The sequence below is a fragment of the Melospiza melodia genome, chromosome 2 (assembly GCF_035770615.1).
Source record: "Melospiza melodia melodia isolate bMelMel2 chromosome 2, bMelMel2.pri, whole genome shotgun sequence".
In the NCBI taxonomy this organism is placed as follows: Eukaryota; Metazoa; Chordata; class Aves; order Passeriformes; family Passerellidae; genus Melospiza; species Melospiza melodia.
In genome coordinates, this window is record NC_086195.1 from 78,782,272 (window position 1) to 78,805,313 (window position 23,042).

A 23,042-nucleotide genomic window follows, 5' to 3' on the forward strand; every position below is an offset into this window, starting at 1 on the left:
CTGCCAACAAAGTAGATTTTGTTACTGAGTTCAATGATAGTTGTAGACATGCAATTGAATCTCCCAACAGATCCATTTTAAAATGGATGTGTACATCCATTTGTATTTTTATATAATGTCCATCAGTTTGGTAAGTAAGCAAAATCTCTGTTTCTGAAATCAGAGATTACCACATAAGCAAATAAATACATTGATTTCTGGATAGCCTGTGACCAGTTAGATATGGTAGCAGCACATGTACTACTTTGATTTCCTTTGTCAGTAATGTGAAGGCCTGAGAGATAACTATCATATTCACACTGCTGATCCAGCCTCAGGTAACGGGAAATTTCAAATGTATCAGAGAAAGAAGAAACTTTATTTCATTTTAATTTATTAATCCTTCTTATCATGTAGCATATTATCCTGTATTGTTTAATTTATCACAGGCAAAAAAACCTCGAACAAACCAAACCCTAACGTTTTTTTTATTTTGAAATAAAATGTTATATATGGTTAGTGCTGTTAGATCAGCTAGATGGATAAGACCAGGTAAATAAAAGAGGAGAATGCCTGTACTGATTAAGCCAGGAGATACTGTTCCACAAAACCTGTTGCCTTTTATATAACAAAGAGTTTCAAAATCCTTGATTGAAGAAGAGGACATAAAGCACAGGAGAAAACACACCCTAGATTTGCTGATGATATTGCAACTTCTTTTCAAAGACAAAGACTTTGAAACAGCGATCAAAAAGCTGTGAAAGTAATAGAAAGTCTGTTTGAAAGCAGGCCCAACTACACTCACAAGATAGCTTTTGAAACCACTCAGGCCAGTTGTAAGAGACAGCTCTTGCCAGAGGCCCTCATCCCCATCAGTACTCCAAATTAAAATTTATTACAGAAAGCAATTACATGTAATTTAACATTAAATTAAAATGCAAAGCTAAATCCAGACAAGTATTAGTCTGACAATATAGGGAAAACACAAATGTAGGTATACAAATAAGGCAGCTGTAACTATAAATATATGGCATTGTTCCATGGAAAAACAGAGAGGACCCTGTAATAAGCATTGGTTTAACTGAAAATACAGGGGCTGATTTCCCTGCTGTGAGTGAATGCTTGATCCTGGGGAAGGGCCAGGAAAGCTGTCACAGCTCTCAGACCTTGAGATATCAGCCAAGGGAATAGCTGCTGGCTCCATGACGGGAGCAAGTGTTCCTGGGAAGGGAAACACTCGTTTTGTAACTCATGATTTGTTTGCTTTGCTTGCTTTCTTTCCCAAAGGAAAATCTGCCTCAGCAATTAGTGAACAACTGATCCTTCATGAATCAATGATTTTTTTCAAGAAGGGCAAGAGGAGAAACTTTATAGGTTTAGATTCAACTCAATATACAATATTTTGTGTGAAAGGGAGCCTTAGTTTGGTTTCATTCTGTCTTCTTTTCAGGCAACCTCTTTTAAGTCTTTGAGCACTATCAGAATATATCCATTTAATCAGAAAATGCTGCTTTCCCACGCAATTGGTGAGTATGGAAAATTTTAACCATTTATTAACTTGGGCTAATGTAGTATAATGATTCACTTCCAGAAGTCTAAAATCAATAATATGGTTAATTAACACAGTTTTGCAGTAAAAGCCAGACCATTTTAAGTGAGAAGCCGCAAAAAAAGTCTGAATTTTTTCTTATTAAATTGGATTACTTAAGTGACAAATATCATATTTTCTCTTTTTCTATAGAATTAAGAATTTTTCAGGAACAGTCCATTTAGTTCTCAGAAACAAGTAGGAGACTACAATCTGATAGGATGCAATTTTCAAGGGCCGATTTGAGTTCAGTGGGTGTTGCTGTTGCCTCTGTTGCCCTGAAAATGACAGTTCATCATCCACATTCATTGGGCTCTTCATATCTGGGCAGAGGTTGTTAAAATTTTACTTGATGGTGTAACCATGAGAAATAAATCTAACTGACAAGGAACTGAATTTCATCTCCATAGCTTTGCTAGTTACACATATAATTTCTTATTTGCTTTAGGATTTTAGCTGCTCTTGACTAATGATGGAGTGGTTCAAGGGAATCGATTGAGGGGACAAATTGTTAAGTTATCAAGTTCTTAGAAACAGGAAACTGGTTAGCTGGATTTAGATGTCCTGTGTCTTAACCCTAAAGATAAGCAAGTTAATTTTTCATTTGTCTATGAATAGTAGGCGCTTTTTCCTCAATTTTTCCATTGGTTCAGGTAACCTTCAAGAACTTATCTATTTTTGCAAATCTGAATGCACTCAGCAAAAACCCAGTGCTGTTTACTCTAATGGGACCAGAGTCTGGCGTTTCTATGGGAACATAATTTGTATTCCCCATCAAAAGTGATTTTTTTTTAATGGCCTCCTTAACAAGATAATCCATCAAGGAACTGGTGACAACTGCACCCAGTAACCTACTTAACAGATCCAGTTTGACAACAATTACACATTACTGCATGTCATCAAGGCAGGGTGTAACTTGATATTAAATATATCAAACACATTTGACAGTGGACCACAGCTGCTTGAGAAGGTTGAAGGTGGTGACTTCTGAGCAGAAGAATTGTTTGGCTTTGGGGTAATACTGACTTGGGACTGGAATGGAGAAAACATCTACTGCATATGAGGGTAGCTCAGTCACCACCAGATTAAAGTAAAGGCTTGAGTTTGTGGATAGTACTCAGAGCTCTGTGCTCATCGAGGACTTCCTGAAGATTTTATTTCATTAGATTCGTAGGATAGGCACATGATGGTAGAGGAGACCTTATTCAAACTGGAATTGGCATCTTAAGTGAACATGCTGTCTGCTCTGATCTGTTCAAGTTTAACAGGGAAAAGCCAATTTTCCCATGTCTCTCTCCATTTTGAAATAAAAGATCCAATTGATAGTGTGTGTTTCTGTGACAGGAATGGAACTGCAATGAGAGAAATATATTATATATATATCTATATATCTATATCTATATATAATGCATGTATCTTGCAAGAATAAAGCAATAGCTATTAATGGTTCCAGTGAACAATTCACTATATATATAGTATTATTAATGTTTGAGAATATTTTGATTTGAGACAACATTTTTTCCCAGGGAAATTTACCATCTGACAGGTAATCAAAATTTGGAAACTATTTCACAAGAAATACTGAGAATCATTCTGCAACTTATCTACACACTACCTGTATTTAAGTATTGCCAAATATTTACAATTGTTAGAAAGTCATAATCTTAGTGATCTCTACCAGAGAGTCATAATCTAAGTGATCTTTAAATGCTTGGTGTTTTTAAAGAGTCAAAAGTTAATTTAGTACCAATCAGGTATTTAAAATTTACACCTACATTTCAGCTTCAGTTACAGGAAGTTTAGGATCAGTCTGAGTGTTGGTTATCTTAAAAACACAAATAAATCTTTCAGGGAATAGAGGAAACACCAAGGTCTAAATAATATGGAACGGTTGTAGTGTGAAAAGGCATGCTGGAGTTTGTCAGTGAGGGTTAGTCCATATTTAAAGTCCCTTTGTTCCTAAGGCAGAAGAAAGCAGAATTCATTGGCAGAGATGCAGCTTCTATCAGTAACACACATTCCTGACATTTTCTAAATAACCCACCTTGCCAAAAAGCCTAAATAAACTTCAGGACATTTGGCAGAGTGAGCTGAATCTCTTCACTATAGGATTTTGCTTGAGTGCTTATGTCAGAGGTATGTCTTCTTGATTCTTCTGTTTCTTACATTTTACCAAATAAAATCTTATATAATCCAGGCTCTAAATTTCACTGTTTTGAATTATCTAATCTTGGCTATCACTATCAGTGTACAATTACATAGAATAGTTTGTTCCTGAAATATCCCTTCAAATTAATTTTGTTTATAAAGTGCTTTGCCTTCACTACAAAGAACATACCAATGTATCTGTAACAGGCATCTTTTTTTAAAAAGAGTAACAACTTCTACCTGCAGAGTGGTTTTTGTTTGGTTTGGGATAAAAATGTTTCTTTTTTTCATTCATCAAATGAAATGAACTGTGCTGACAAAACTATCTTCTTCCTGAGGTAAAAGCTGATGGCCTGAGCAAAAAAAAAAAAAAAATTATTATTTGGAAGAAAACCCAATTTTCATTCTAATCTTTTTTCACTCTGAGAGCAGATTTCCATGTAAAAATTGTTAAGATACTCAAATTGTTAAGATACTCAAATTGTTAAGATACTCAAATTCTATTGCAACAGTGAAAAATTTGGTGAGAGTAACACACAAGATGAAATCAGGTGTTGGACGTGCAGGATATTAATGTGGTAGCAACCATTTTAGTTTATCGTGGGTATCAGCCATGAGATGGCAGATCTCTGCAGTTGGAGTGATGAAAATGCTTGTCTGGGCATTTCGGGAGACAAAGAATAACTGAAAGTGTGGCTACTGTTGACCCAAAGATAGGCAAAATCATCTGCTAATGGTAAAAGACCTCTTTGAGTCACATAAGCTACAGGGGAAGCTGAGTCTGACAAGTACAACTTGAACTGATCTTCTTTCACACAGGCTCCATCCAGGGTAACATATTTTGTGGGTTTTCAGCAGGCAGGTTATCATGTCTCACCTGTCCTGAATGGGTAGGCCCTTCTGGCATTCTGCTCAGCTGCCTTGAGTCTCTCCACACTATATTGCAAACCTGTGGTACAGATGGATCCTGACTGATTTTTTAGTGTTGGGAGTTGAGAGGGGAACATGCCATGCTCATTCACCAGTGGCCTACAGAGTATGCTGGCATTTAAATATATTTATAGCTTAAAAATACATTAATATTCTCATTGGCTGCTTAGAATCAATTACTTTGATGGTTCATAACTGTATTCACAATATTTTACAACTGTCTCATACCTGTAAAGTATATATGCAGCTTGTTGAAAGAGGTCTTGCACTTTCAGTCCAGGCCTGTATTGCCAAATCAACGTATCTCACTTCTGTAAAATCTTCTGTGTACTGCATGACTAGGATATATTGTGATAATGTATATTAGTAAGGTAAATTATTATATTATATATATTAATAGTATAAAAGTATAATTAATATTAATATATAACTTCATAGTCTTACAAGCCAACACAAAAACACGTGCAAAACTTTGTATTAGCAAGTGAGACATAACCACAAATGGCATCAAAAGTGTCAGCACAGAAAAGCCACGTCACCTCTTGGAGACACTCGAGAGCTGGGTTCATCCTCCTGCTATGTGACTAGATAAATGCTTGTTGTGTGACTGAAAAGCAGTTCATAGAATAATGAACATCTGGAGGTCACACAGATCAAGCTTCATCTCCTTGGGGACAGCAGTTTAGGATTCTTTTTCCCTTATCTAACTGGAATTTCCCACGATGCAGCTAGTGTCTGTTGTTAGGATTTCTGCTGTGTCTCGCTGAGAAGTGTTCTCTCCCTACGGCTGACCTAACCCTGCTCACTCAGCTTGTCCTCATACCCATGCACCCCACTGCCTTTATCACCCTGGTGGTCCATGCTGGGTCTCCATGTATTTCTTGTACAGGGGAGTCCAAAACTCAATACAGGACTCCAGCTGCTGTCTCACGACTGCCAAGCACACCTGCCTTGACCTGCTGGCCACACTCCTGCTAGGACACCTCCTGCTTATCACTGCGCACATGAGGGACTCAAGGGATGTGCTACAGATGTTTAAAACTAATTCAAACAAACATGCAAATCATCCTTTCCCCCGTATTCTCACAGCAAAACCCCAAATTAGTGCCATAACTGTCTGCAGTATAGATTTTCCTATTAACAACTCAAACAGAAGCATTGTACTCAAAACTCAAGCATTAGTACTCATATAGCTCATTAAAATCCTCTAAAACTTCTCAGACAAGAAGATTCTCACTGTTAAATCCTGTGAACTTAAACAATATCAATATAAAATCTTGCCCTTCATCACCACCCTTACAGAAAAAATTTTTGCAAAACTACAGTGCTAAAGGAGCTGATAATATCATAGGTTTATATAATGCTTCTTTTCCTTATTATAGTTTCTTTGCAAGCTTCTAAGACGTGCTCCAACAGGTGATGTATGTTTTCCCTGTCAGCTCTCCTCCCTAACTAAATAATTTACTTTGTAATGTAATAAATGTTGGGTGTATGCTTCCCAGCATGGATGTCTGAATCTAACATTCCATCAGACAAGCTTTGATTATAGGGTTTTTAAAATTATGAATCTACAAGGCAGCTCTGGCACAATTCTGTCACGAAACCAGCACATTGGTGATCCTGAGGTAAATATAAAAAAATACAGTCTAAAGTATACATGAACTGTATTTCCTTTATGTATAACAGATGAGGATTTACTAGCTCTCATTTCAAGACAAAATTGAGGTTGGGTATTTCCCAATGGGGGTGCCTAAATATATTAGGACATACATACGACATAAAACCAGTGTTCATTATATGAAGGTTCACTGTTAAGGTTGAAGAAATCTGAAAATAAAGAATCTTAGTAAAGACTCTGCCTTCCCAACATTAATGGATGTGAAGCCCCTCCTCTGCAGATGCCTGTGCTTGAAAACATTGGCCCTGGGACTATACATTATTGTAAACTATATACTATTTCAAACAAACAAACCTGCCTCTGTCATCACTGGTAAATCCCTGACAAAAACAGGTTTTATTCTCTATTTAAAAACTGAAATTACTAGAGCAAAATTTAGTACTGTGGTATGGCAGCAATTTTCCAAAATTACCACCAACAAGAGATTTCTACACCTTTGAACAGTCACTGTTCAAGAAATACGACAGAATAATACAAAGTCCAGTCTATGTATGCCACTTGAAAATTCTATTTAATGTATGTATTACACTTCACATGCAAAACCAGGTTTTATTCAGTATTTATCATTTCCTGTAACACACCAGGCTGATGGGTATCATCCTCTCAGCAAACTCACATAGATCTGACATCTTTTCTGGCCTGGTGGGGCACTTGTTACGATTGTTCTTCATTACAATTTAAATTGCATACAGCAGCACCAATGGAAAGAAGAGAGACCTTGCCTTACCTTCTTTTACCTTTGGAAGAGCTATAGCTGTAAAGTGAACCAGATTCTCTCAAATTAATATGGACTTGTAGTAAAAGTTCCACCATCTCTCTACTATTTTTCAACTAGAGCAAGAAGATTAGTACAGTCATATTTTTCAGGATATTTCTTGCTGTGAGTTATGAAAGCAACTGTAAGGCACTCTGTTGAGAAACTAGTCTTTGAAGTGATACTTGTTACAAGAGAAAGGACTTTTTTTGGCAGAGAAGAATTAAGAACAGTTTCTTCCCCTTTTTATGAGGGAAGAAAGGAAGGATAAAATATTCACATTTATTTATAATTTAAATTTTATCTGATTCTTCTTTCAGTTTGAAAGACTTCTGTTTCAAGCTAGGCAAGTTTTCCTACATAGGTATTTCCAAAGAACCGTGAAGTATGCGTCATGACTCCCCCTATTCTCTCTCATTTTAAAAAATACAAATGAATCACTTTTGGACTCTTGATTTGAAATATGTGGAACACTTTGTTTTTCAACCATCTTTTATGCTCACTTGCCTTTGCTGAGTGCACCACCTCCATAAACACTGGTGAATACAAAAAGCACGTGGCATAACAGGTAATTTCCCAAAATAAGATCATGTAATACAGTAAAAATGACTGTGCACATGGAACAAAAGGAGAGCACAGACTCAGTCCTGAGTGTCAGCTTCAGCAATGGAACCCTGTTGCTGAACTTCGATGTAGAAAACTTTATGTCAGATGAGTTGAACACATATTTATAGACTGAAGTTCTAGGACTGGTTTTCATGCTAAATAAAAACACAACCACTATAAATATGAGTGTTAGAACCAGAACAAAGAGGATTATGGGTAGAGCAACATGATACAGGTTTATTTCTTAACTGGCATAATATAATAAATGACTGATGGACAGTTGCACTGACCTCTTTAGAAAGACAAAGTTCTTTCCATATTTAGCATACTGCCTTTCTTCCTGCTCTAATGCAGAAATTTTATGCAATTTGCAGTGTAGAACCAAGAATGAAGCCTGCATGGTGTGTAGTGCACCAAATCAATCAGACAAGTCTACTGTCTTGCAGACATCTCCATTTTTTTTAGTGTAGGGAGAATTCAGTATCCATGAAAGCTTTTATTTGCCTGTAGTGAGTCAGGAGCTGCTCAGGCAGGCTGCATTAGCCAAGATGGAAACACAGAAATGGGTGCTTGTGGGCACTGGTCTCAGTAATGGTGTCTCCTTCCAGAACTATTTATGCATTTTGAAGTAGACAAACTTGGACAAAAATCAACAGAGGTATTTGGAGTTGTACCCAGCACTAGGATTCCTCTTCTGCCCCATCCAAAGGCAGACTTTATCACAAAGGTATGACCAGATCCTTCTGCCCTTGTGAATTTTGCATTGCTAGCTGCAATGTTCATGGCTGCACAGGAACTTTGGCAGAAGACCTGAAAACCTCTTGCCCAGTCTGGAGCTAAGGCACCCTCTGGAAAAAATGGCCTTGAATTAAACCAAGGAGGACAACCAGCTTCCCAGTTGCTTTACATGGACTCTAACTCCTAGACTATTACAAAATAATTAAACCAAGCTGATCTAAAACTCTGCTAAATCTAAAACAAATTTCAGATTTCACGTAGTCCAGAATACTGTGGATGGTATTGCTGAACTAAGATACCAGTGTTTCCCACGGCATGAAATTCCCCAGTCCTTTTGTGGAACTGTGACTACATGTACAGACAGTCACAGGAAGGGAACATGTTTTCAGAGTGGTGACTTGGCACCCAAGGCACCGTGACAGCTAGAGAGTCTGTTTTAAAGCAATATTTAATTCTGGTGATTCACAGACATGATGCTTATAAACACATTTTTCTAATCTCTCCCCCTGCTCTCCATTTTCCTCTAAAATTGATGAGCATTATATCATGTTGTCTGTTACCTGTCATAAACCACAAAACAATCTGAAAGCATGACCAGATCTGCTATCTGTAAATCTCAAATATTCATTTTCTTTGTCTAGTTCAAAAATTGTTTTGCATACAAGAAACAATCTAACACTGAGGTAAACTTTATGAAGAAATCATAACACTGTTTCAATGTATCACAAACGCTCCTTTAGAATAACTTGCACTGACTCATGGCAAGATCTTTTGCAGCGACTAGTTCCTCACAAAACTTTGGTAAATAGGTCCCATCTGGAACATGAGCAGCTCTGTGCTCTGCTTCCTTATGATGCAGTACATCAAACAAATCCCCCAGACACTCCCCACTGCAGGCTCACTGTCTGTCTGGTGGTGGTCATGGAGCCAAAACTGTGAGAACCAACACTGTAGATCAGAATGAGCAGGAAAAATGGTATGAAAATACAAGAATACATAACTAAGAATGCCTGGTACTGCATAAGAGTCTTAGATTTCACAGCTTAATTCCTATTCCTGCATTTTATGTGGGTAATTTTCTCCGTCCAGTACAGTTATAGATCTTCCCTTAAAGGCTTTTTTCTGTGGCAAGTGCACACTGAGTCCCTGTCATCAGGCTGAGGTACAAGTTCCATTCCATCCCGTATTTCAGGTTTGCTGGCTTGGCGTTCGGCATATTTCTGAAATATGTAAACAACATTTAAGAATGCTGTAAGCACCAACATATAATTCAAGAAGCAGAATTTTCCTCCTCCCTTCCACTCAGAAGCCTACCTTTATCCAGGCTCCTTATGCCATTGTTCACAGCCTCTGCACAAGGTGTCTTTGCAACACACCTACTAATGGGCTACATTGCCTCTGAAAACCTCTGTCATGTTTCTGCCTATTATTATGGTAACTTGGATATTGTCATCATCTGTGCCTAACCACTTTACACAGATAATGCATAAAAATGTCATTTTTGTTCACTGAACAGTTCCATCTTTCGTGTTAACCTGTGGCTGGTGAAGCTGACATCTAAGTGCACAGCAGTATAGGAAAAAGATACTTTCAGAGAGGAGAAACTTTGTTCACTAGAGATTTGCATTTTCTAAGGAAGAAATGACTACTGGGCCTGCTTCATCCCCTACACTCTACTAGTCACACTTCTGGAACTTCTTTTCCATTTATTCATTATTTTGTAGTAGAGTAGCTCAGAAGTATGAAGGGAAAAAGGAAGAAAAGTGGATATACAGATTTTCTCCTACAGAGACCTACTGGAAACCAAATACCAAGTGACAATGAAAACAGGGCTGACTGGGGATGGGGGCAAAAAAAAATTCCTGATTCTGTAAAATAACCATTATGTCAGGTAGATTCTTTAATTAAGAAGAAGGGTTTAGCAAAGCTCTTCACACTGATCTATGAATAATATGTCTGCTAGTGATTTAAGTAAGGACTGAATATGAAATTTATAGCATCAGTAGCAGCTGGGGGGAGAGTAATAAAGTGATCTATTGTACTCACCTGGAGCACTTTATAATAGTAGCAGTAAAACCTGTGAGGCTGAAGTAATTCTCTTGCTGTTAGTTGTCCTTGTTTAGCAATTTTTCTTGCTTCCTCATCATTCTCCTTGAAAATTCAGATGAAACAAATGAATAACAGAGCAACTCAAAGCCTGCCTAGCATTAGAAGTTTTATTAAATGGGTTATTCAAATCTGCAAAATTAACTACAATTACTGGTAGATTGCAAAGGCATTATTAAAATTGCAGATTTGTTTAAAAATACTGGATTGCTTTTATCGTCACTACTGCTACCTTAGGGCTATCAATAACAACTTTCATGACTAACTTTACAATTTTGAAAACTCAATTGATTACTGCTCCACCATTTTGTCCAAGCCTCAAGCTTCTTCAAAATCAGTTCTGATACCTCCCAGATCTACTTAGTTTTACAGAGGTCAAAACCACATCTCTTGTCCTCTCCAATGCAATGGAATTCAATGTCTTCTTTTTTAAAAAAAGTGCATGAATTCATGTATTTATTCTCAAGCTTTTTAGGTCTATGTTGCAAAGCTTTTAGCACTCTCCTCTGATTCCTGAGGTAGAATTACAGTACTCTCAGAAAAGAAACTCTTCATATGTTTTTTTAACTTTAACAGCACTTTGACTTAAAGCACAAATGGTGTTTTCTATCACAGAATTTATCTGTTTGCTTACAGGATCCCAGCCTCCCACTCTGAGCACATTACAGAGAGCAGCAATTTTTTGTACATTCAAACAGAACATGCAGTAACTTCTGCTCTAGTCAGGGCCTAAAAAAGCTATAGCATTAATTAAGTAGTATCTAGGAATCTGGTTGTTTCTTTCACAATTACCTTAGTCAGTATGCTAAGGCTCTGACTCATGAACTCTTCTGCCCATACTTAAAATGAACACTTAAGTATTGCCCTAAATAGAGATGGTTATTTCAAATAAGGCCTTCCCATTTTATACTAACAACAAAATGTACTTCCTTTATACCAGGATCTCAACAGCATTCATGCAATATATATATATATGTGTGTGCGTAAATACAAAAGAAGAGACTATTAAGATAAATTGTTTACGTTTGTTTATCACTTTGGACTTGAATCAATAATGGAACTTACCTTAGCCCATTTTATTTTCTCTAGCAAGTCCTCTAAGTTTCTCTTAACTGGAATATAATGTTTCCAAGGTTTTAATCCAATATAAAAGTGTTCATAGTACTGGGAGTCTTGCTTCAATACCAGGCTGTCACCCAGCAAGAGGTATGGAAACCTGTAAGCTGCTACGGTGCCATCTACATTCACTTGGTATTTGTACTACAGTATGAAGAGAGAGGAAAAAAGGTGAAATGTTTTGTGTCAGAATGGGAACAATGACCGCATAAATTATTATTTTAACAGGCAAGAAGTAATCATGTTTATTCATTTTCATCTTCAAACTCATTTCAATGTTAAGCACGTGTAGTTTCATGGTCTTCTGGATAATATAATGGAAAAAGGATTTGTTTTCAACTGGAGGCTGACAGACAAGAACCTTTGTGTCACATGAGCTGCCTGATGGGTGTCCTATTGAAGTGTCCTGGGATAGAGCAAGGGCTACAGCAGGGAAGGAAATAAAACTAATCTATACTTCAATTCAAACAGTAAATTTATTCTGACAACCTTATTATATAGAATAACCTGAAACATATTATTATATAAAATAAGCTGAAACATAATACTAGAAATAACCATGAATGTCATGCTTTGGCAGATGTTCTTGGCTGGTACAGCATTTCTGAAATACTGAACTTCAGAACAGAATTTCAATTGCTATATATTGTAATGACTTTACACAGGATTCTGTTCCCTTTATTTTTTTTATTTCTCTTGCAGTAGAACTTGTATGTTAAAGTACAACAAAAATACTCATCTATTTTTCTAATTTGTTACTATAAAGACTCTTTCAGATATCCATAGTGTACTTGAAATGGCTGTAAATTGTGTCCATTGTTTTCATATTTACCCCAAATCAAAGAAACCCTGATGGTGAGAAATCCAATTTCTCAGTCTACTAAAACAAAAACATAAGCCAAGATGCCTCACTAAGGTCTTTCTTGGCTTCCTCTACAAGTGTGTCATACTAGGACATGGATTACAGGTGCTTTATCTACTCTGCATGGACCTGTGCTACTATAGCAGCATAATTGTTTTGTTTACTGAAAAGAATTAACAAAAATACGCTTTCTTTTCAGCTGAAATTAATTATTTGAAATAATAAATTTCAAAATTAATCAGAAACTATAATTTTAGTACTACCTTAAAGAAGTCAAAAAAGCCCATCAGCTGAGCCTTCCCCAGTTCTTTTTCTTTTTCTCTGAAGAAGAAATATCCAGTTATTCCAGCATCTAGTAGTTCTGGATTTTCCTTGGATAACTTGACAAGATGGAGACGTTCTTCTCGGCTGTCTCGACCTCTGAATAAAGCCCTCTCAGTTTTGTTGTCCCAGAAGGGGCCTATGAGCAGTGAGTGACAAGACAAAAGCAAACAGCAGTGAAATGTTCAGGATCTGTTCAAGGCAAATAAAGAACTTGGTTTGACAGTGGTATTACATTTGGAGACATGGTAGGACAGGCAACCACTTATTAATCACAGGATTGAACTCACAATTCTGGTTTGAATTTTGGGATGGGAAACTCATACAAGGAAAATTGGAGAATTGCTTTTCCACTCAACAATTTTGTATTTCAATAACTTCAACTATTTTGAAAGCTACCTAAGGGATTATAATAAAATACGTAAGAAAAATGCTAATAATTAAAGCAATTCTCCAGCCATAAAGCCTGCCACAAAAACCTAATTTCTTTAGTAAAATCCACCTCTGTTACCCAGAAATTTAGTTAGGTCCTTGAAGAACCATTTAATGATGCCTTAAAAAAGAAAAGAAATGGCTATGTTGTGTCTTCTCAACACTTAGCAAGAGTCTGAAAGACTTAATCTCTGCTTACTGCATTAACTATGTCCTTCCTCACCTTTCTTCTGAAAATTTCCCTAGAGCACCTACTAAATGGAGTAGTCTCTTACTGTCTCCTAATTGGAAAAGCAGCTGTACTAAATCAGTAAACACAGAATGCCTCTAACTGATCATTTAATTGAAATATTTAATTTTAAAACTAATAAAGAAAAGAGGAACTGAGAACTAATTAAATAAAAAGAAGTAACTTTCCACTCCAGTTTTACTCCTGAGGTATTGCTTATGCCATTTGTTTGATCCCTAAATATTCTTTAATTTCCTGAGGGGGAGGAAGACACCTGTCAGTAAAGCTGACTCCTTTTTCAAAGCCAGAAAAGCAATTCAAGAGATCTTACTCTGAGGTATTTCTTCATATAGACAATGTTTTCTAATTTGAAAGAGGCTGCAGCATAGTATCAGCTTACTTCTTTCAGGATTCAAATTAAGTTTTTGTAAACAGAACACTGGGCCACAACAGTCAGGAAAAGGGTTACTGTTTGATTAGAAGAAACATATTTGAGCCCTTGACTGAGGAGAAAGGCCTTTTAATTACATTTAGTTTTCCTTTGCCAGGTCACAGTAGGCATCTTCTGGATACCTTTAATGTCAAATTCACATTTATTGCGATCTGGACTTCCTAAATTTTGGTTCTGAATGATACACCACCTTAGTGGCAGTGTTGAGAAGTGTTTGCAATCTGTAAAGCCTAAGCTGCTTGTATTCAGAGATTTCCCAGGGCACTTTGAACTGAAGACTTCAACACATTTGAATGCAACTAGCTTTTTTGATGGAAATCACAAATTCTTTTTAAACCCCCAGTGTAACTCACCTGTATTCCCTTGAATGGAAAGGAGATCATTGGTGACTCCACGCAGAGTTTCCAGAGTCGAGTGGGTTACATCATATGTTGGCAGGATGATATCTCTGGAATCCACAGAGCCACACCAGGAGATGACAGGTAGAGGCCCAGGTGTATCATTAACCTTCCTGTGCTCAACTGGCCAGTCTCCAACATTGAGATAAAACTCCACGTCAGGAAGACGAACCTAGATGTGTACCCAAGAAAGGATAATAACACAGAGAAGCTGTCTGTCACTCTTATATCTATGCATCAGTTCTCTCTTGTCATGCACTCAGTGCACCTACTGGATAGTTCATAGATTTAGCTGTGCTTAATGCATGAATTCCAAGCTTTTTCCCTGCAAGCAAGTTTGAAAGGAACACCCAGAGGCCAGGAAACAGCTCCCAGTTGGGCCTTAGCCCTTGGAGCTTTCCAAGCATTTCCATTACTGCCAGGAGCAGCCCCCACACATTACTCCTAACACCCAGTGTTGTCTTGATGGAATGTCAAATCTTGCTTCAGGAATTATACATGTGAAGATATGACAACAATTGCAGTACTGCCATATTTAAATATATTTAGCCTGGATAAGAGATGACTGAGAGGGGATCTTGTCAATGCTCACAAATGTCTTAAGGGCAGCTGTCAAGAGGATGGGGCCAGACTCTTTCCAATGGTGCTCAGCAACAGGACAAGGGGAGACAAGCACATACTTAAACACAGGAAGTGCCATTTGAATATGAGGGAAAACTTCCTTGTTGTGAGGAAGATGGGGCCATGAAACAGACTGCTCAAACAGGCTGTGGATAGTCAAAACCCACCCTGGAGATGATCCTGTGCAACCAGTTCTGGGTGAACCTGCTTCGGCTGGGGAGTTGGACTAGATGTGCTCCAGAGGTCCCCTCCCACCCCAAGCACTCTGTGGTTCTGTGATATTGCCTTAATATGTGACATGATCCAAAGCAGTACCTTCCTGGCCAGTGACAGGAACATTTCATCGGAGAACATTTTGAAGTCTGTGTACTTCCCTAGGGAGCGCCGGTAGATGTGATTATCCAGGATAGTGTAATGGACAATAGCACCTCCTGTTTGGCTGAACCTGGCTGGGATTTCCTTGAGCATTCGCTGCAGGTCAATGGTGGGAAATGAAATGAAGTCTTTTGTAATCTGAGGCTCTTGGGATGGACAGGACATCATGTCCTGCCAGACCTCAGGGTCTTCCACAGGACAGTCACAGTATTCATGATAAACTGGTTCTGTGGAAAACAAAGCACCCAGAGTCTGTATTCATGATTCTACAGCACACATAATTTATACATTACAGTGGCTTGGCATTTTTATACCATGCTTTCTACAGTTTTCCTAAGAAATCATCCTTCCTGTAATTTCTGGAATTTTGCAGTGTAACTGAAAAAACAGCAACATTCTTCTCTTTTCAGAAATACAAGACTCTGTGTTATCAGGGTGAAAATATTTTGCTAAATAAAGGTCCATTTCTGTGAACCTGCCAAGCACACGGGGCACTCAGAACTGTTTGAGCTGTCCACAGCTACCACAGCCCACGTACTGCAGTTTGAAATATACCCTAATTCAGAACTTTGACACATTACATTATAACAAAAAATACCCTTACCTTTCAAAATATAAGGTGATTGAGCCACATGCTGATCACCATAAAGTATCTCAATTTTCAGGCCTTTTGTGACACTTCCATACATCCGATAACGCATAAGGAATGTACCATCATTTCTATCCAAAGGCCGAGGCGTGTAAATTCTGGTGACTTCTTTTGGAGAAAGTGCTTTAATTACCACTTTAAACTGTGTTCTTCCTGGCAAGAGGAAAATAAAACCAGACAAAATCACTTTAAGCTATTAGAATTACATCTAGTAAATAAAGGTAAGGAGCAAACTCCACTGAATTAAAACCACGGAATTTAATTTATTTTTCAGTACAATTTTTTAATTATACCAAGTTGGTAAAACTAGTTTCCAGTGATGAAATATCACCCTACCAAATATTCTTAGTCATTGCACACCTCTAAATGGAAAACCTGCAGGTGTAGATAGAAAGTTAAATATTTGATTATAAGACAGAAGGAAAAGCTAACAGTATTTTGAAGCTAAGATCAGGTTTTATTCTAAGTTTTCAAGTTAGTGCTCTGAGGAACAATAATTTCCTCTAGAGTAAGAAAGACAGGAAACCAAGTGAAAGTAACAGGAGAAAAGAATACTTGCCAGCTTGTGGAAAGGCAGTTGCAGCATGCAGGAGTCACATACAAATTGTTCAGCTTTGGGCTGCTGCTGACTGTCTTGAACATTTAAAGATCCAGCTACTGAAAAGCAGTGATAAGAGAATGATAATAGAGATGTTCCCTGGACATCTGTCTGACCTGTGCTTAAAGATCACTGGCATTTCATCATTAATGCACTAAGATATGGAATAATTTATGAACAATATGAGTATGCAAAAAAATAAATCTGTTATAGTCTTTAGTTCTATCACAAGTGGTCATTGCCAACTTTATTAATTAAAAAAAAGGAGGGGGACAAATTATTCACTAAGTGTGACAGTCTAAGCATTATGAACCAAACAAATACAATGCTACCACCAAGTAATATACAGAAATAAATGAAACTGAAAAAATCCAGAAAAAATCAAGATGTAACTAAAATCTGAATATGTCCCAACAGCACTAAATGGTTGAGATGTCAAAGTTATATTTTGCATCCACAGATAAATACACTGATGTGGTAAGTACCAGTCTTTTAATGATTAATCATGTCTTCCTTAGATCACTGGGTCTTAAAATTGGATTCAAGTCAAGTACTGTGCAAGAATATTCAGATTAAATTACTCTCCCGAAGGAATGAACATCTCTGCCTCTAAAGGTCACTGCAAGTCACAAACTTGCTTGAAAGTAGCTGACTTCAACCAAGTACCCTCCCCCTAGGTGACTATCACCTAGTATTATTTGGATGAAGAAGCATTCAAATCCAGAGCATGTCATGAGGTTCACAGACAACTGTTTCTTGTTGGTATCACATCTTTGTCTCCTTGTACCCCTTTTATTAAACAGCATTTTTACTGGGTATAGTGATTTCCCACTGAAGAAAATTACGTTTTCAGCCATCATAAAAATTAGTGAATATTGTGAAATCAGAAGTCAAATATTACTGAATTTTATATCCTTGTCCTGACCTACAGGAAATACCTAAGTGAGTCTTTACCCCTGCTGGTTATGTACGTCCTGCTCTAGACATGGAGCCCTTGATCTGCCCAAAGGATATGTTGGGTTTAGCTGATGGCACTTGGACACAGGAATCATTTGATAAGGGAAGTGACTGATAACAAAGCTCTATGGGAAAAAGCTAACTCCACTGAAAGTGAAGGGGAAGAAAAACGAGACTGAGTGTCTCATGTAAGTACAAATAATTCATTGGAGGAAACAGACTTCTTGTTTGTAATTTACAACATTGATTGTGTAATGGGGCCAAAGCCTCCATGGTATACTTAATCATGACAACTTTTTGCTGATTTTTATTTTTTATTTGGAGGAAGTTACCATGGTACTTTCACTCCTGTTTTTTTTGTTTCTCTCAGCCCAAAGGAATTAAAAAAGAAAAATGTGTCCTTGATGAATCAGCAGTGCTACTACTTCTCTGTTACCCTGAAATCATGTCTGGGAGAGCATTTTGAGTACAAAATAATTTCCCAGCACTGAAGAGACACTAAAATATAGACACAGTCAAAATGGGATACTTTAGGTAATCCAGGTAATGACACCTGCTTTATGCATTTTTTTCTTCTGTGCAGCTTGCAAAAGAGGTATGCCATGCATGGAGGAACAAGTGACGAAATGGAGGGAAAGAGAAAAAGTAACAAGATACTGAATTTAGGCAAATTGCTAGAGAAGAACAAAAAAATCCTAGTCACCCTATTTCTGACATGTATGCAGAAGAGAAATTAAAAGATCTGCAGATTTTTTGATTCAACTGTTTTACTAGAATTGTTGCTGGTTACTTTCACAGATGGAAATCACAAAATCGACGGACTCACTAAAGGGACACACAAATTATTAGCCTATACTTTCAGAGAGCTGGATGCAAGAGCATACATCCAGTAATAAACAAATACAGGCCTTGTGTGTGACCGTCACAAAAGCCCAGGGATTGTGGTCACCAAAGGGAGGTCCTGCAGTGCCCAGGTATGAAGGTGAGTGAACTGAAATGTACAACTGTTTGGCAGCACTGCAATGAGAGCTGGAAGAAGCATGCCCTGCTCTTTGAAAGCATTTGGTGAAACCTACAAGAGTATCTGGGAGGCCTTGAAAAATATTTATTAGCACAGTATCACCTGATCAACAGATAATCTGAACAGATCATCAGAGATCATCTGAGCAACAGTTAATAGCTGATTTCATCACGGTCAATAGTAGACATGGTTGGCAATTGTTAAATCTAGGATAAAACCCAGCAGAAAAGAAGGATAAGGCTTATCCAAGTAGCCAAAGGAAAAAAAATCTATGCAGTTTACACTAAAAGAAAGTTCTGTGTTTTCAGCAGGGATTTTCTTAATCTCTGAAATAATTTTTCTAGGGAAACAATGAATTCTGCATCATTCAACAACCTCCTACAAAGGCAGGTAAAACAGTTACAGCCTCTGGGCTGAAATTCCAGTGTAATGTGCAATGGTGCATATCAATTCTGGTGAACAGACTAGATATTCAGAAAACAATTCTGCATTTAAAATCTACTTATTATGCTACACAAGTTTTATAATGGATCCCAGTAAGTCCTGACCCACTTAACCAAAATTCTAATGCACATAAAAAACAATGTAATAGATTTGGACACATTTCACAAATGTGATGCCTTAACTGTGGTTCTGCTGCTCTGATCACAGTGTTCCTGTTTCACAGTGGGGGTGATAATGTCAATTTTTTGCTATCTCCACAGGTATATTTTGAGATGTTTTTAGTTTATGTTGGAGAGTGGTGCCTGAATGAATATTGTTATAATTCTTAATGATGTTTTACAGACTTGAACATTTTAAATCATTAAAGAACAGAAGTTTATACCCAGGGTCTCTATGAATACTTTAAACAGTGCTCATGCACTGAATATGATCAACTCTACCACTAATTTTTTTAAGGATGCTTGGCACCCTCCTAAACAGTTCTTGGCATGGGACAGCAGCTAGCACAGGCCGAGGCAGAAGCTCTTCCCTGCTGGCAGCACTCATGCTCTGTCTTTGACTGGAGGCCACAGCAGGTCACGGGATGAATGGAGATCACTCCATGCCAGATGGCATTGGGACTTGGAAACTTTCCTGGGACACTGAATTTATTAACATAAATACGAACACACACGAACACACTGCAATCAAAACTAGGTCTCAGTACCCATGTCCTCCCAGTTTATCTTGGAGGACTTACACTAGCATGAGAATCCAACTGAACTTCACGCCTTTTCACCTTTCCCAACCTGTTGTTTGAACCCAGGGCTCTCCCTGTGCAGCTGCTGTCAGCCTCCACCCCACAGTGCAGTCGCATTCTGGACTGCAATTACAAACTGTGCTGACATCCAGCACCAAGCTGCAACAGCAGATGGAGAAAGCCCAGACCTGAAATATCTGAAGTATCCACACTCCTGTCAGACTGAAGACATCCCCTGTATAATATATGGCTGCTCCTTAATTCTGCAAGCAGCAGCTTTCTAACTAACAAGACATGAAGAGGCCATGCATACTTGGTAGCTGCCCGCTCAGTACCATCTCTGTGAACAGTAAATAATACACAGCAAATTAAATAGCTTCTACCCTATGTAAATTAGCAACACAGGATTTCCTCTGGGGCTATCTCAGGGTTATCTTCATTATGAAGTCTGTGACACCAAAGTAATTTTTATTTCAAATTTAAACTATTAATACAGAGTGTGTGGAGTTAACTTGCAGCAGCAAACAGCTGACTGGCATCATACCACTGGCCTGCAAGAACGAGCCCAATTCCCACCCTCAGGAGAAGTGTCGTGGGATGGTTTGTGCTTGTGCTGAGTAAACAAAAATGAAAATTACTCCTTAACGGAACAGCAGTAGGATAACAGAGCCCAGAGGCTCTGCTGACTGAGACACAAATTTTAAGCAACTGGTGTGTGTGCAGCATTAAAAGTAATTACGCTACCACTTCCCAGCTGTGCACTGGGAATCTACGTCCACTAGCTCCAGGAAGACTGGTTCTTTCTGAGCTTACGGTTTTTTACAGTAAATTCCAAACTGTTTAGAGCAGACTACTGGTGAGAGCAGAGGAGGCACTGGGCAGCACCAGAAGAAATGAGCCTGGGACCATGTGCTTCTCTTGCCATCCCGCCTGTCCCGGGCGCTGCGGGACCGGGTGCGGGGGCACAGCCACCACACGGAACGGGGAAAGGAAGGAGGGAAGCAAAGAAGAGGGGAAGAGGGCAAGGGCTGGGCACCTCCAGCCAGGTTCTGCGGCGAAACCGCGGCCCGGGCTAGGGTCTCCATTCCTGCCCCTGCCCGCCCCGGAGCACACGAACGGTACCTGGCGGGGAGCGGGAGAAGTTCCGTCCGGCCGCGCTGACCGCCTGGATGTAGAAGTACCGCACGGGGACGGTGACCCCCGCTTCCAGCCCGGGGCCCCACGCCAGGCTCCTCTCGGCGCTGACGGGGTCCCCGGGGTCCGCCGACTCCGCCGGCTGCAGCAGCGGCCCCGCGGCGCCCAGCAGCAGCAGCACTGGCAGCAGCAGCAGCCCGCGGCCCCCCATCGCCCCACCGACCCCTGTCGCACCCGCTCGGAGGGGTCCGGGGCCTCCTCGGGCCCTGCGCGGCCCCCGCCCGCTCCCCGCCCCGCGGGGCGGCCCCACGGCGCCGGGGCCGGGCAGAGCCTGAGGGAGGAGAGCTGAGGGCCGGGCTTTCCCCGGGCGGCTGATTCCGCCTTTCCTGGTTCTCCTCCTCCTCCGGGCTGTCCCGCCATGTCCTCAGGGAGGTCGGGGGGTGAGAGCCCAGCCCAGCCCGTGTGCGCTGGACCGCGCCGGCAGCGGGAGCGAGCCCCGCCCGCGGGGCACAGGCACAGGAGCGGGTTCGGAGCCGTGCAGTTCCCGGGAGCCGCGGGAAATACAGCCCTGTGAGAGTGCTGGGAGAGCGGGGAGCGGGCTCGGGGCCGCTGGTCTGCGGCTGCCTGTCCCGAGGGGCTTTCTTCCCTGCCTGTGGGCGCTTTGGGGGCCGCGCTGAGGAGCAGGTGATCGGGGGTGTGTCGGCCCCCTCAAAGAACACGTTACCTGTGGTTTAGGATACGACTCAGCCGGCAGCTGAACAGCTGGCCTGGAATTTAGAGAGGAAAAAAATCATCTTTCTCTATCGCTTATTGTTACTGCCTTGTGTCAGCTGATGTACAGGGATTGCTGTAAAAGGGAAAAAAAAGCCCCCAAAACCTGACAATTTAAAATTCCTCCCTGTTTTTAAGATTTCCCATAGCAATTGCATGTAAAGCAAAGGACAGAGCATGGACCCTGTTAGGATGCGCTGACACACGGTTCCCTGTCAATAGGCTCCACTCCCTGTCCCAGAGAGGAGGCTCAGACACGCACCCATGCCCAGGTGCTCCTGAGGTCTGTGCGTGACATGCTGCTGGTGGCCCTCATCAGTGCTGTGATGCTTGGTGAGGGGGGAAAAGGGATCACAGTATTATCCTCTAGAAAATTTAACAACCAAGTAATTTCATGGATTTAAAATGTTGGGTTGCAAGTAAAGAGGGTAAAACTCCAATGATTTGTCTCCTAAAGTTGTTTTATCGTTTTTCCTATTTGCTGCTACTAGGAAGTATTTCAATGTATGAGTAGATGGGAGGGTTTACAAGGCTGTAGGAGAATCAAGCTTCTGGGCAAGCCTGGATTTTCACATGCAAAGCAATGGGAGCACAAATGAGTTCTGTCTGGTTTTGAATAACACGAACTTCAAGTCTCTGTGCATACAGACCATGAAAAACAGGTTCCTTGAAGGGGAAATTATCAAGTCTGGTTTCCTCCTTGCTTTTGTCTCTAGTCTCTTCAATTCTTTCACTTCAGATAGCCACAGATCTCCACTGACATACCATGTCTGATACTCCCAACAGGTGAGAGAAAACTTGTGTAGTATTGCAGGGTACAGGGCAGGGCTGGGGTCAGGCGGGGACATCAATCTGCAGATCAGGATCAGTCCCTGTGAGGGGAATTGGGGTCAGACACAACTTTGGGATAGCTGCCTGTCCTGGGGTTGTCAGCCTGCAGATAGGGCCAGGCTCAGCAGGGAGGGCAGAGGAGAGATGGAGACCAATGACCTATGCCATCAGTGGGGCAGGGACTGATGGCCCCAGGCTGGCCAGAAATGGTGTCCATGGGCAGAGAGAGCAGGGGGAGCCCTGAGGAGGTGGGGGGATCAGGGCCTGATGGTGCTCTTGGGCCACTGTCCCTGGGAAGGAGCCACCCCTGTTCTGGTATGGGCTGGGAGCAGCTGCTGGGAGCAGCTCTGAGGGAATGGCCCTGGGGATCCTGGTGGGCATGGAGGGACATGGGCCATCAATGGCAGTAACAGTGGGGTGAAGGAACAAGGGCAGAGCCAGAGGTCGAGGGGAGTCATTATCCACCTCCACTCAGTACTTGTTAGACCACATCTAGATCCTGCATCCAGCCTTGGGCTCCCCAGCACAAGACATCAATAAACTGGATCAAATCCAGGGGAAGCCAC

General features: G+C 40.2%; 1 protein-coding gene across 2 annotated transcripts; it reads right to left on the reverse strand.

Annotated features, from left to right (window-relative positions):
* Positions 1–6,815: 6,815 nt before the first annotated feature.
* POGLUT3 (protein O-glucosyltransferase 3) lies at positions 6,816–21,085 on the reverse strand. Of its 2 annotated transcripts, XM_063148970.1 has the most exons (9): positions 20,863–20,982; positions 16,541–16,638; positions 15,937–16,134; positions 15,273–15,559; positions 14,292–14,508; positions 12,769–12,965; positions 11,593–11,787; positions 10,468–10,572; positions 6,816–9,641 (listed from the first exon to the last, which is right to left on the reverse strand). In XM_063148970.1, the coding sequence occupies exons 3-9, from the start codon at positions 16,031–16,033 to the stop codon at positions 9,516–9,518; spliced, it is 1,224 nt and encodes a 407-aa protein (XP_063005040.1). In that variant the 5' UTR covers positions 16,034–16,134; positions 16,541–16,638; positions 20,863–20,982; the 3' UTR covers positions 6,816–9,515. The 2 variants fall into 2 exon arrangements, with proteins under 2 accessions (XP_063005040.1, XP_063005038.1); XM_063148968.1 differs by lacking the exon at positions 16,541–16,638 and having other exon boundaries at positions 20,863–21,085.
* Between the last annotated feature and the right edge of the window lie 1,957 nt (positions 21,086–23,042).

What these genes read in the sequence shown, in the direction of transcription:
- POGLUT3 (XM_063148968.1), bottom strand. Translation starts at nt 21,085, where the DNA reads ATGGGGGGCCGCGGGCTGCTGCTGCTGCCAGTGCTGCTGCTGCTGGGC. An exon ending in TTCCATTCAAGGGAATACAG is followed by an intron (nt 12,966 to 14,291) that starts GTGAGTTACACT and finishes CACTGCTCATAG; the next exon opens with GCCCCTTCTGGGACAACAAA. An exon ending in GCTTTTTTGACTTCTTTAAG is followed by an intron (nt 11,788 to 12,768) that starts GTAGTACTAAAA and finishes TTCATACTGTAG; the next exon opens with TACAAATACCAAGTGAATGT.